The sequence below is a fragment of the Bufo gargarizans genome, chromosome 1 (genome assembly GCF_014858855.1).
Source record: "Bufo gargarizans isolate SCDJY-AF-19 chromosome 1, ASM1485885v1, whole genome shotgun sequence".
Classification (NCBI taxonomy): Eukaryota; Metazoa; Chordata; class Amphibia; order Anura; family Bufonidae; genus Bufo; species Bufo gargarizans.
In genome coordinates, this window is record NC_058080.1 from 687583443 (window position 1) to 687597642 (window position 14200).

The following is a 14200-nucleotide window of genomic DNA, read 5'->3' on the forward strand; positions in this document are numbered from 1 at the left end:
TGACAGGTTCCCTTTAAATGTATAATTTGAACTGCAGAAGAGACTCTATCACCAGACAGGACATCTATTACATATCTTAAAGAGGACCTTTCACCAGAATAAAACATCTAAACTAACTATACAGACATGTAGAGCGGTGCCCAAGGATCTCCCTGCACTTACTGTTATACCTGGGCGCCGCTCTGTTCTCTCGGTATAGAACGGAGCGGTGCCCAGGTATAACAGGAAGTGCAGGGGGATCCATGGGTGCCGCTCTACATGTCTGCATAGTTAGTTTAGGGCGTTTTATTCTAGTGAAAGGTCCTCTTTAATGGGGGTTTCCAGGCTCCTGAGGATAGGTCATTAATATCTGATTGGAAAGGGTCTGAAACCCAGCACCCCCACCAATCAGCTGTTCCCTGCGCTAAAGCTAGCACTTTGAATGGAGCAGAAAGCACAGCTCCATTCTAAGTGTAGTGGTCATACTGGGTTACTGCAGCTAAACTGCAGTAACCTGGCAAAGCCACTACACTTTCAACAGAGTTATGCTTCCTGTTCCATTCAAAGTGCCAGTTCTAGTACCATAGCCTGAAGGAAACAGATGAACAGTTAAACCCCTTTAACAACAGCTTGCTACAGCATCCACTGAACAGCTCCCAGAAAGTGATGGCTGCCATCTGATTGGCTGATTTGTATAAAACCACTTCGGTGGGTTCTCCTGGACAATCAACTGAGAGGGATGCACTGCGTAACATCACAGCAAGTACAGTACTCTAGATAAAGGGGTGCTTGCAAATTGTTTTTTTTATTTATGTTATGTAATTTTATGCGTTGTATCTCCAGTATGGTAATGTATGGGAACGACAGAGTTAAAGGTTTTTTTTTCTTTCACTACTGGCCAAAGTACAGAAGGGAGAGCATTAAAGGGGGCACTGCCAGAGGACATACAATTACCAGGGGCACTACTATGGGACATACAAATACCAAGGGCACTGCTGGAGGACATACAGTATGTACAAAATACAAGGGGCACTACTGGGGGCAATACAGAGAGGAGAGCATTATAAATGAAGGCTGAAGTTATAATAAAACAGGATGCACTACTGGGGAACAGTACAGAGAGGGGGCATTATAAATACAGGGGGCACTGCTTGGGGACATTTATCATACTGGGAGCATTACAGGAGGCAATTATAAATACTGGGAGCATTATAGTAATACAGGGGGAACTGATGGGATATTATAATAATACAGGGGGCACTGCTGGGGGACATTAGACTAATATATGGGACGCTGCTGGAGAACATAATACAGGGGGCACTGCTGGGGGACATAATACAAGGGGCACTACTGGGGCAGTCCATATGGGAGAGCATTATAAATAAAGGGGGCATTTCTGGGGGACATTATAATACAGGGGGCACTAACGTGGGACATTATAATAATACAGGGGGCACCAATGGGGCATTATAGTAATATATGAGGACTACTGGGGCATTATAGTAATATAGGGGGCACTGCTGAGAGGTATAATACAGGGGTCATTACTAAGGCAGTAGATAGGGGAGAGCATTATAAATAAAGGGGGCACTTCTACAGGACATTATAATAATACAGAGGGCACTACTGGGGGATGTACAGAGAGGGGGAATTATAGATACAGGGTGCACTGCTTGGGGACATTAAACATACTGGGGGCACTACAGTAGAGCAATTATAAATACAGGGGGTAATAAATACTGGTGGTACTACTGGGCTATTACATATACTGGGGGCACTACAGGGGAGCATAATAACTGCGCTATTATTACTCGGGGTACTGTGGTGGCATTGTTATTGAGAACAATATGGAGGCCATTGCACTCTTTGAGAGCATTATCACTATTAGAGCACTATAGGGGGTACTATTAATAATGGGGACACTCTGGGAGAGAATTATTACTATTGGTGGGACTTTTTGGAGCACTTTGGAGACTATGTGTATGGCCCTGTTATTTAGCGTACCATATTCTACTTCTGTGCTCCAAACTGCCACAGGCAGATAGCAGCAATTACTTTGTTTCTCTATGTCCCATGAGGAAACTGGGCAACACAGCCCAGACGTTATGCGCAGGGACGACTTTGCTTTACTTTCTGTCAACTCTGTACAGCAGGACCGGTACCACCTGGGTCAGGGTTGAGTGGAGGGTCTCCAGACCAGAGAGGGACTGTCCAGAGGGGTTGCCCCTTTCAGGGCAGGTGCTCCACTTGGCTGGATGTACAGTTTATACTAGGCCAAGTAGGGCAATTTAGGAACAGATACCGCATCCTGCTGCCTACTCAAGGGGACCCGAATTGTGACGACCTGCTGCATCGCTTTGCATACTGGAGTATCCAATACCACTGTGTGTCGACAGGATTGGTAAGACCTCTCCGATTACTATAGAGCATGGTTGAGTCACAGCACTCATTTTATTTGCTGCATTTTGTTATTGCTTCAGCAATACTTTCCCTTTTTATAATCAAGGACATTACAGGGGTTCTGCAGTTTTTTTAAACTGATGATCTATCCTCTGGATAGATCATCAGCACCTGATCGGCGGGGGTCCGACACCCTCTAGGCTCTGTTCATTTGAATGGAGCTTAGCCCCGCCCGGGCCATTGATACTAGTCGTGACGTCACTGGGCTTGCAGTAAACAGCGAGAAGGCCGCGGCGCTACTGCCAGTGCCGCTGCCTTCTCAAACAGCTGATCGGCGGAGGTGCGACACCCGGGAGGTGCTGATTATCTATCCAGAGGATAGAGCATCAGTTTAAAAAAACTGCAGAACCCCTTTAAAAGTTTTAATATGATTACCCTGCTGGCCCCTATTATTATTTTTCAGCAGAAAAGCGAGAATCTTCCCAGGGTACAGATTTCAACTGTATCTGCGTTCTGATGACACACATACATTTGTGGACAGACAGGGAGCCACTGTCCAGAATAGCGATTCCTAGCTAGCTGTCTTGATTACGGCCCCCGGAAATGCCAAGTCCACCCCTGATTATGTTTAGTAAGAGAGGTTTAGATAACCCATTTTAATTTATGAATCCCAGCATCCAAAGTCTGGAGCAGAGACTGGCTACAAAAAGTGACTCTATTGAGGACATGTGTGTATGCAGTGACTTGGAGGAAAGGCAATGATGGGAGGTAGTGGTTATGAATGTGGTAGTAGTACTCACAGTTCACGGTGGCTGTCCTCACTCCAACGTTCTCGAGGGCAGTGCAGTGAAGGAAAGGTGCACCCTTTCTTCCACTGGGGCACACCCTTGTACTGGGGCTCCTGCCTGGTAGTAGCTGGGGTGCCCTTGATGGTGGATAGTTGGCAGGGAGCAAGGCAGGATGTTAGATGCAGGGGACAGCAGACGGATGGTGCAGTCAATGACCAGGTCCAGTTTATTGATATCAAAGAACATCTTGGATGATGGAATATGAAGTACAAGCATACTGTATATCAAGCACAATTCGGAGGTATAGGCTGATGATGTATAGGCTGTGTATAGGCAGCGACAATGATGGTAGTAGTAGTCTCTGAGTCTCACTTTAAACACACATTGCAATCTTCCTAAATTGACCACAGGCATGCATAACTCTCACAATCAGTACTGACGTTCCGACTGTGGGGTGCAGATTTTCAAATGGATGGCCAATCCGTTATAGAAGCGTGTTGGCCGGGAGATGAAGAAGTATACCCTCTCCACAAGAAGCAAAGTCCCTAGCCATAAACAAGCTTTGCCATTACTAATATGCACAGTCCTAGTGATCCTTGACAGTCTATAGATTTGTTGCTTCCGTCTGTCATACATGTCCTCAGTATGTAGGGATGGAGAACCTATTGTAGTAAGTCTCACACTGCACAGGCATACTGTATGCAGCTCCTCACAAGGCACATGCAGCTCCTCACACCAGCTGCTAAGGCCAGACTCACAGGCTGATGCAATCAGACTACACTAGTTCCTCCCTCAGTGAGGGAAGGTCCAGCCTTCCCCATAGTGAGTAGGACATAATAACGAAGCTGTGCCACCTATATACAGCTCTTAAGATTACACTCAAAGCATGGAAAGAACCCTTTTAATAGTAAATGAAATCTAAGGCTACTTTCACACTGGCGTTTTGGCTTTCCATGTGTGAGATCTGTTCAGGGCTCTCACAAGCAATCCAAATGGATCAGTTTTGCCCTAATGCATTCTGAATGGGAAAGGATCCGCTCAGAATGTATCAGTTTGCCTCTCAGAATGTATCAGTTTGCCTGCAGCGTTTGGCTGTCAGCCTGACAAAGCGGAGACAAACGGATCCGTCCTGGCACACAATCTAAGTCAATGGGGACAGATCCATTTTCTATGACACAATCTGGCACAATAGAAAACGGATCCGTCCCCCATTGACTTTCAGTGATGTTCAAGACGGATCCGTCATGTCTATAGAAGACATAATACAACCGGATCTGTTCATGACGGATGCATGCGGTTGTATTATTGTAACGGAAGCATTTTGCAGATCCATGACAGATCCACAAAAAACGCTAGTGTGAAAGTAGCCTTAGCAGTGATCTACTGGGTCACTGCATGTATTACCTGGACACCCAATTAATTTTACCACATATCATTTTCCCTGTAATGTAGGTTAAGGCTCCATTCACATGTCCGCAACGTGTTTTGCGGCTCCACGGATCCGCAAAACACGGACAGCGGCAATGTGCACATTGCAGGCACTAATAGAATATGCCTGTTCTTGTCCTGCAATTGCGGACAAGAATAGGACATGTTCTATTTCTTTGTGGAACAGATGTGCGGACCCGGAAGTGCGGATCCGCAGTTCCATGTCCGGGTAGCACATCGTGCTGCCTCATAGGAATGAAAGGGTCCGCAATTCTGTTCTGCAAAATGTGGAACGAAATTGCGGACGTGTGAATGGACCCTAAAGGTGAGTTAAGCACTTGCCACTAGGTACAACCTCCTGTATATACTTTGATTAAAATAAAATATTTAGCTGCAGGGAAGAAAATGGTGTTTATATAGATGTCTTTACAGCAGATTTGCCTATAGTGATCCACCATACATACTGTAGAGGAAGTATGCAAATGCCATGTCCATCCATCACCATAGTCTCCAAGATTTGAAGTCAGGGACACAGTAGTTAATTAAAATGCAAACAACTACTTCAATATAAACCTAATTGATGACACCCAAGCCCCCTATAAATAAGCTGGTCAATTAACACCACCGCACGTCTTGTCCTTCTGCTGCATATATTTATGGTTTCTAGTAACTAATAAAGAAGTGTGTAAGCCAGGTCTTATATATAAGCACTGAGTATTATACTAGAGCGACCGCAATGTTTTCCTGTTATATAACTGAGCTTGGAAATAAATAGCCACTTGGAAGATATCCCACTGTGCTGTGAGCCTAGAGGCAAATCTGATCCATGGCTACGCTAGTGAAAGGCATAATCAGTTATCACACTAATAAGAAGTTATATTTATAGTATTGATAAAAGAAGAAGAGAAACGCAGTCTGCTGTCTACAAAGGAGAAGGAAATATCAGATCTCTGGGTACAGCTGCGAAATCAGGAGAAAGAGAAGCAAAGTGAGATGATCAGACAGCAAATAGAGGTATTGAGGAGCATTTTGTTATCATCTCAAGCATTAATAAGAATATAGGTGTTTTCCATTTTATTTGGAATAGAAATGGTCCAGGTAGTTCAACAGCTGTCACTCCCGACCCCCATCCCACCTTCCCCAAGCATGAATGTAAACGGGGAGAAAGCCACTTCCAGGCTGTGTCAAGATCGTGTCAAGTTTTCAAGTTATCCCCTATCCACATGATCTAAGTTATCTACTATCCTCACCGATCCCAAGAATGGGGATCCTGTTCCCCCGCTGGATCAGCAGACCGCACATGCGCCTTATTGCTCCATTCATTCTCTAGGGGACTACCGCATATAGCTGACCGCCGGTAGGTCATCAATATCTGATCGGTGGGGGTCCGACACCCAGGACCACCGCCAATCACCTGTTTGTGAAGGCACTGGCACTCTGTAGTGTCGCTGCCTTCTCCCTGCTCACCAAGCACAGTACTGTACATTGTATAGCGGCTGTGCTTGCCTTGGCAGCTCAGCCCCATTTACTTCTATGGGACTGAACTGCGCCTAGGCCATGTGACCAATGAACATGACGTCACTTGGTCTAGGGAAAGCTAAGAGAAGGCCACAGTGTTACTGAAGCTTCGCTATCTTCTCAAACTGCTGATTGGCAGGGGTGTCGGATCCCCATTGACAGGGCCGGTGCAAGTATTTTTGCCAACCAAGCGAAGCTACATTTTGGCGCCCCCCTCGCAGCTCACCTGGCCTTGGTCCCGTCTGCAGCAGCTGGCTTCTCCTCTGTGTGGTCCTGGTATCTTCTCTATGCTTCAGACAATTGCTGGCTTGAGGACCATATTTTTTGCCCTCTAAGACGCACCTAGGTTTTAGAGGAGGATAATAGGAAAAAAAATATTTTCCATTACACCTCAAGTCAGACCAGCAATCAGACCCCAATGTTAATCAGACCTCAGCTTACAGCCCCAATCAGACCCCCAATGTTAATCAGACCTCAGATCAGTCCCCCATGTCAGACATTAGCCCCCCATGTCAGCCATCATGCGGCCATGTCAGCCATTAGCCCCCCATGTCAGCCATCAGCCCCCATCCATCATGCCCCCATTTAAGCCATCATGGCCCTATGTAAGCCATCATGCCCCCATGTCAGCCATCAGCCCCCCATGTCACATTTCTCCCCCTCTATTTCACATTTTTCCGCCCTCCCCGAGGGTGCCCCCTAAGGCAGCCGCTTGTTCTGCCTTATGGTAGCACCGGCCCTGCCCATTGATCAGATACTGATGACCTATTCAGAGGGTAGGTCATCAGTATATAATTCTCGGAAAACCCCTTTAAGTAACTTCCTGTCTGTTCACCAACAATTCAGGTATTAAAGAGGACCTTTCACTACTCTACAAACTAAAAACTAACTAGATCAGTGGGCAGAGCGGCGCCCAGGGGTCCCCCTGCACTTACTAGTATGTCTGGGCGCCGCTCCGTTCGCCCGGTATAGGCTCCGGTGTCTGCGCTCCCTCTGACTGATTTCTTGTAGGAGGCGTGTCACTTGCTGCAGCACTGGCCAATCGCAGCGCACAGCTCATAGCCTCTGCCCACTGATCTAGTTAGTTTTTAGTTTGTAGAGTAGTGAAAGGTCCTCTTTAATATATATAATCTCTTATATAACTGTAAAATATAGCATATACTGTATAACAGTCTGTCTCAACTATGCAACTTCTGACACATTGCATATTTTGGGGTATGCTTTGCTACTTATACTGTGCCATCCTCAGTATTTATTGAATCCAAAAAGGAGAACAGCCACTCTAATAGATAAACAGGTCACACAAAAACCAACACCAATGTAGCATTAAATGCAGTTATATATTAGCTGATCATAGTAAGTGTTCAAGCTCTGATGAGAGCAGGAGATGCCAATCTCAGTTTATCCATTCATAAATCCCACTGTGTTTTCAGTGTCCCTCTTTTCAAATACCCTCCTCTCTCCAGTAGAATCATAGACTTAAGCCCCCTATACACATTAGTCTTTTGTCCGCCAAACTCACAGAGATCGGTGGGTTTCGGTCGACCATCTAGTGTGTGGGGAACTCCCAACTCTCCCCTGACATCTTCTCAATTTTCGCCCTATCGTTTTGTTCTCCTGGGAGATAATTCTCCACCAGAAGTATCTGGCAGCAGCTTTCTCTGCTCTTCCCATTGCATATACGTATACGTTGGTTTGGCCAAACTGAATGTATATGTTCATGGGGAAGCCGGGAGGGATTTGGGAGAGAGTTCAGCCTACAGCTATTGAATGTGTATGGAGGTCTTTAGACATGGTTTACAGGACCGACTAAAGCAAATACTTGGCTATCCATTTTTGAGTTAAATAGAGTATGTTAGCTATATCTAACTACATCATACCATTTTGTGGGTAAGGCTACTTTCACACTTGCATTTTGTTGCGGATCAGTCATGGATCCGTTCAGATAATACAACCGTCTACATCCGTTCAGAACGGATCCGTTTGTATTATCTTTAACATAGCCAAGACGGATCCGTCTTGAACACCATTGAAAGTCAATGGAGGACGGATCCATTTTCTATTGTGCCAGATTGTGTCAGTGAAAACAGATCCGTCCTGGCACACAATGTAAGTCAATGGGGACGGATCCGTTTTCACTGACACAATCTGGCACAATAGAAAATTGTTCAGTTTCATCAGACGGACACCAAAGTCACCAGTCTCCATTCCGTCTCCAAAGCGGAATGGAGACTGAACTGATGCAAACTGATGCATTCTGAGCGGATCCTTTTCCATTCAGAATGCATTCGAATGCAAACTGATCCGTTTTGGACCGCTTGTGCGAGCCCTAAACGGATATCATAAACAGAAAGCCAAAACGCGAGTGTGAAAGTAGCCTTAGTCTTTCATGTACCCCATGTAAATCTCAAAAGAAATGGACACCACAGCACCAAAAAATATAGAAAGTTCACAGGCAGTCATTACTTAGCTGGTGCCCAAGGTAACGGACTGCAATCTCGAAGTCTATATTACCAATTGTAGAAAAGCTGCAGATTATGGAAGCTATGTTACATCTCGTAGACTGCATATTTTGAGGGATAAGAATAAGTACACACTGAACCTGTAGATAAAAAACAGTAGCATATTTAGTCTAGGCTATTTGCAAAGTTGCTTCAATTTTCATTTTAGATGCATTAAGACATTCTTAAAAAAGTGGCTGCAAAAGTGCACATAACCTTTCAATATGTCCTAAGAACCAGGCTGACGTATCTGTGAAGCTGTGTCAGAGATGCACTGGGCCACACTTGTGTAAGTGTCTTGGACCATGATTGCAGGGAATGGTCTGATCGCTGGTACTGTGCGTATTTTATTCAGAGTAAGCCTATCCTTACCCCTCTGAACCATAATGTGTAAGACACATAGATAAAGTTATTATTTGTTATATAATTTACAGTTTAATGTATTTTATCTTTCCAGTTTAATGCCAAATTAGCAAGCATCCAGAGCAGAAATTCCAAATCATACCCAGATACCAACAGTTTACATCAGAATATCTACAGAACGGTATTACTATGCTCATTTTCTTACAATGCGCAGATGTACAGAAGTCAGTGAGGTAGGGTAGCCCTACTTCTAGTCCCTCACGTTCAGTAGGCATGATAATGCCAACAATTCAGACTTAGGCTACATGGTCCGCAAAACACGGATGCCATCTGTGTGCAGTCCTGCAATTTGCAGAACGTAACGGTCGGCCCATTATAGAAATGCCTATTCTTGTCTGCAAAATGGACAAGAATAGGACAGGTTCTATTTTTTTTCTTTTGCAGGGCCACGGAATGGAACAACAGATGTGGCTCGGTTGTGGACCCAAACAATGGTCTTGTGCATGAGGCCTTAAAGAAGTTGTCTCACTTCAGCAAGTGGCATTTATCTTGTAAAAAAAGTTAATACCAGATACTTACTAATGTATTGCGATTGTCCATATTGCCTCCTTTGCTGGCTGGATTCATTTTTCCGTCACATCATACACTGCTTGTTTCCAGGGGTTACGACCACCCTGCAATCCAGCAGCGGTGGTCGTCCTTCCAAACTATAGGAAAAAGCATCGGCCTCTCTGGTGGATGGAACTGTGGGGCTATAACCCTGTGAATTGAGCAGAATATAATGAAATGGACAAATGAATCAAACCAGCCAAGGAAGCTGTGTGGACAATTACAATACATTAGTAAGTGCCTTGTATTAACTTAGTAACTTTCTGTACATGACAAATGCCATTTGCAGACGTGAGACAACCCCTTTAAAAGGGTTTGGCACAGATGTCTAGGTTTAATTAGAGCCTGTCCTACAATATGTTTGTATACTTTACGCTCTAATTTGACATATTATTACGGCTAGATGCTAGTAATCTATCCCTTATGTTGTGTGGATCTGGACTTATTCAGAGACGATGGAAAAGTCCGTGGTCTGGTTTGGATCCTTTGTTCTATCCTTGCAGAGCTTGTGCTAGCTACAAAATAAAGCCTAATTATAACCTGCTGCACCAACAACCATCTTTATTTTGCTGCGGCGACAACTCTTTGTTCTTTAAATGCTGCATGATTTATTATCTGCCCACTTGCGTGATGCAGCAACTCTCCATAATAAATCCATTACAGATCACCAATGTTAACGTTTCATTAAAATATGAACTCGGTATTAACTTCATTGAAATATTCTTTGAAAAATGATATGTTGCAATCCTTTCAAAGGATCTGGGCGAGTCATGACAAGCAATTAATTATTCTGATTAACGGGAAGCTTGGGAGTCATGTTTTTCATAGTTTGATATGTGTTGTTTTTGATATTGTGACCACTGGGTGGCAGCGTTTTACTAACATGAGATGTGTCATCAGATGTCAGTCTACATCAGGATTGGTGTGAATATGGAATAAGGGCATATGAACATGGCAATGTAGTTCATGCTAACTTTCTACACATATTTTCATGAGGTTTTTGCTGTGTTTCTACACCAAGTCCGCCCCAAAATTCAAGTCATACTTGTGGATTTTATCAAAGATTTTGACACGGAATTGCTCTACATCTTCCCCTTTGCACTGCAAAGTGGCACAAATAATTCAAGTGCTGTGGATTTCAAAATCTGCATCACAGGTTCATTTTGCCTAGTTGAAAATTTCATACCTTTTGCATGAGATTTTGTAAATCGCATTTACTTAGCTAGTACTGTGTTAGGGTACATTCACATGGCCATGGTGTGGACCACAAACCTCGGGTCTTCAAAACACGGGCAGTAGCCATGTAAACATTGCTTTGCGGACCCATTGACGTAAGATACAGCAAAAGATATTACATATAATATTCCATGTGCTGCAGAGGCATGGACCCGGAAGCCAACAAAAGGGCTTCTGTGTGCTTCTGTTGGCATCAGGGCCCGAGCCTCAGCGCCACAAAAGATAGAACATGTTTCATGAGGATCGCAGACCCATTAAAGTCAACAGTTCTGTACTGCAATGTGGAGTTCACATGGCCGGTGCCTGTGGTTGGGAACATGGGCACAGCATCACCACGGCCATGTGAATTTACCCTTAGGCTACATGTACACGACAGTTGTTTTTTGCGTCCGTCCCAAAAAACTGATGCGGCATACGTTTTTTTTGGAGGATCCGTTTTTTTTCCACAGTTCCCTTGTAATAAATGCCTATCCTTGTCCGCAAATGTGAAAAAAGTAGGACATGCACTATTTTTTTGCTGACTGGAAACAAGGACAACGGACGCAGAACACAAACGGATGAACTATCAGCATTTTTTTGCTGACCCATTGAATCGAATGGGTCCCTATCCTATCCACAAAAAAAACGGAACAGAGGCCGAGAAAAACAACTGTCGTGTGCATGAGGCCTTATGCTGTGGAATTTCCTGCACAAAAATCTGTTCTCTGTGTAATAGGCACCATGTACAGTACAGACCAAAAGTTTGGACACACCTTTTCATTCAAAGAGTTTCTCTTTATTTTCATGACTATGAAAATTGTAGATTCACACTGAAGGCATCAAAACTATGAATTAACACATGTGGAATTATATACATAAGAAAAAAGTGTGAAACAACTGAAAATATGTCATATTCTAGGTTCTTCAAAGTAGTAACCTTTTGCTTTGATTATTGCTTTGCACACTCTTGGCATTCTCTTGATGAGCTTCAAGAGGTAGTCATCTGAAATGGTTTTACAACAGTCTTGAAGGAGTTCCCAGAGATGCTTAGCACTTGTTGGCCCTTTTGCCTTCACTCTGCGGTCCAGCTCACCCCAAACCATCTCGATTGGGTTCAGGTCCGGTGACTGTGGAGGCCAGGTCATCTGGCGCAGCACCCCATCACTTTCCTTCATGGTCAAATAGCCCTTACACAGCCTGGAGGTGTGTTTGGGGTCATTGTCCTGTTGAAAAATAAATGATGGTCCAACTAAACGCAAACCGGATGGAATAGCATGCCGCTGGAAGATGCTGTGGTAGCCATGCTGGTTCAGTATGCCTTCAATTTTGAATAAATCTCCAACAATGTCACCAGCAAAGCACCCCCACACTATCACACCTCCTCCTCCATGCCTCACGGTGGGAACCAGGCATGTAGAGTCCATCCGTTCACCTTTCTGCGTTGCACAAAGACATGGTGGTTGGAACCAAAGATCTCAAATTTGGACTCATCAGACCAAAGCACAGATTTCCACTGGTCTAATGTCCCTTCCTTGTGTTCTTTAGCCCAAACAAGTCTCTTCTGCTTGTTGCCTGTCCTTACCAGTGGTTTCCTAGCAGATATTCTACCATGAAGGCCTGATTCACACAGTCTCCTCTTAACAGTTGTTCTAGAGATGTGCCTGCTGCTAGAACTCTGTGTGGCATTGACCTGGTCTCTAATCTGAGCTGCTGTTAACCTGCGATTTCTGAGGCTGGTGACTCGGATGAACTTATCCTCCGCAGCAGAGGTGACTCTTGGTCTTCCTTTCCTGGGGCGGTCCGCATGTGAGCCAGTTTCTTTGTAGTGCTTGATGGTTTTTGTGACTGCACTTGGGGACACTTTCAAAGTTTTCCCAATTTTTCGGACTGACTGACCTTCATTTCTTAAAGTAATGATGACCACTCGTTTTTCTTTACTTAGCTGCTTTTTTCTTGCCATAATACAAATTCTAACAGTCTATTCAGTAGGACTATCCGCAGTGTATCCACCTGACTTCTCCACAACGCAACTGATGGTCCCAACCCCATTTATAAGGCAAGAAATCCCACTTATTAAACCTGACAGGGCACACCTGTGAAGTGAACACCATTTCAGGTGACTACCTCTTGAAGCTTATCAAGAGAATGCCAAGAGTGTGCAAAGCAGTATTCAAAGCAAAAGGTGGCTACTTTGAAGAACCTACAATATGACATATTTTCAGTTGTTTCACACTTTTTTGTTATGTATATAATTCCACGTGTTAATTCATAGTTTTGATGCCTTCAGTGTGAATCTACAATTTTCATAGTCATGAAAATAAAGAAAACGCTTTGAATGAGAAGGTGTGTCCAAACTTTTGGTCTGTACTTGTCATGGAACCATGAACCAGACGTACAACAAGAGATAAGTGGAAATAAGAAGGCTTTATTGAAAACCAAGCTGTAAGGCAAAAGTCCAAACGGATGGCTAAACCGAAGCAGGGTCTTGCGAAGCCAGAGGTCAGGAACCAGAAGGGTAGTCAGACGAAGCCTGGATCAGGAACCAGCAGGGTAGTCAGATGAAGCCTGGATCAGGAACCAGCAGGGTAGTCAGACGAAGCCAGGATCAGGAACCAGAAGCAGCAGCAGTCTTAGAAGCATGTGAACACAGGAGGACCAAGCAAGGAACTGAAGCCACAGACCTCCTATATATATGAGCTAGGCATCCAGCTCCTCCCAGTGGGAAGGAGAAGCCGCAGGGTGGGAGGCTACAAGAAACCCAGAAACCAAGATGGCCGCCAGCACATGTCAAACGAAGGAGAACAGCAAGAAGGTAAGACCATGACAGTACTGTACATATAACCTAAAGATGCTTTCACACAGACAGTGTTTGGTCAGAGTTTTTAATCAGTGATTGGCTACATGCCATCCGTCTTTTCTGCGGATCCATTGTAACAATGCCTAAAACGGACAAGAATAGGACATGTTCTATTTTTTCTTTTTTTTGCGGGGCTATGGATCGGACATACTGATGCGGACAGCACACGGAAAGGACACGGAAATAAATAACGTTCGTGTGCATGTAGCCATTGTGAGCCAAAAAAACAGGATTGGAGGCTGCACAGAAATATAGTACAACTTAAAGATTTGCACCTGTTCTGCACCTGGTTTTGGCTCACAATCACTGATGGAAATCACTGACCAAACACTGGCTGTGCGATAGCAGCTAAGATACAGTAGGTGCTTGGATTGGCAGTAAAAACCTTACATTTTGCTTACATTTTAATAATTGCACTAAAACTTTTTTTCTTTATGCTTTCTGATTTTCACTGTGAAGTGACCATCTGTTGAAAATAAGAGAAACTTACCAGGGCCACTAACTGGGAGGAGTGGGACCAGCCCACCACCTAGCAACTATCA

General features: G+C 44.3%; 1 protein-coding gene across 1 annotated transcript in view; it reads left to right on the forward strand.

The window, feature by feature from the left end:
• The window catches only part of CCDC152 (coiled-coil domain containing 152), a 52855-nt gene that overhangs the window by 28583 nt on the left and 10072 nt on the right, over positions 1–14200 (forward strand). The window contains exons 7-8 of the mRNA XM_044283202.1: positions 5482–5609; positions 9072–9158. Of these exons, the coding sequence (XP_044139137.1) occupies positions 5482–5609; positions 9072–9158 (215 nt within the window). The remainder of the gene's footprint in view (positions 1–5481; positions 5610–9071; positions 9159–14200) is intronic.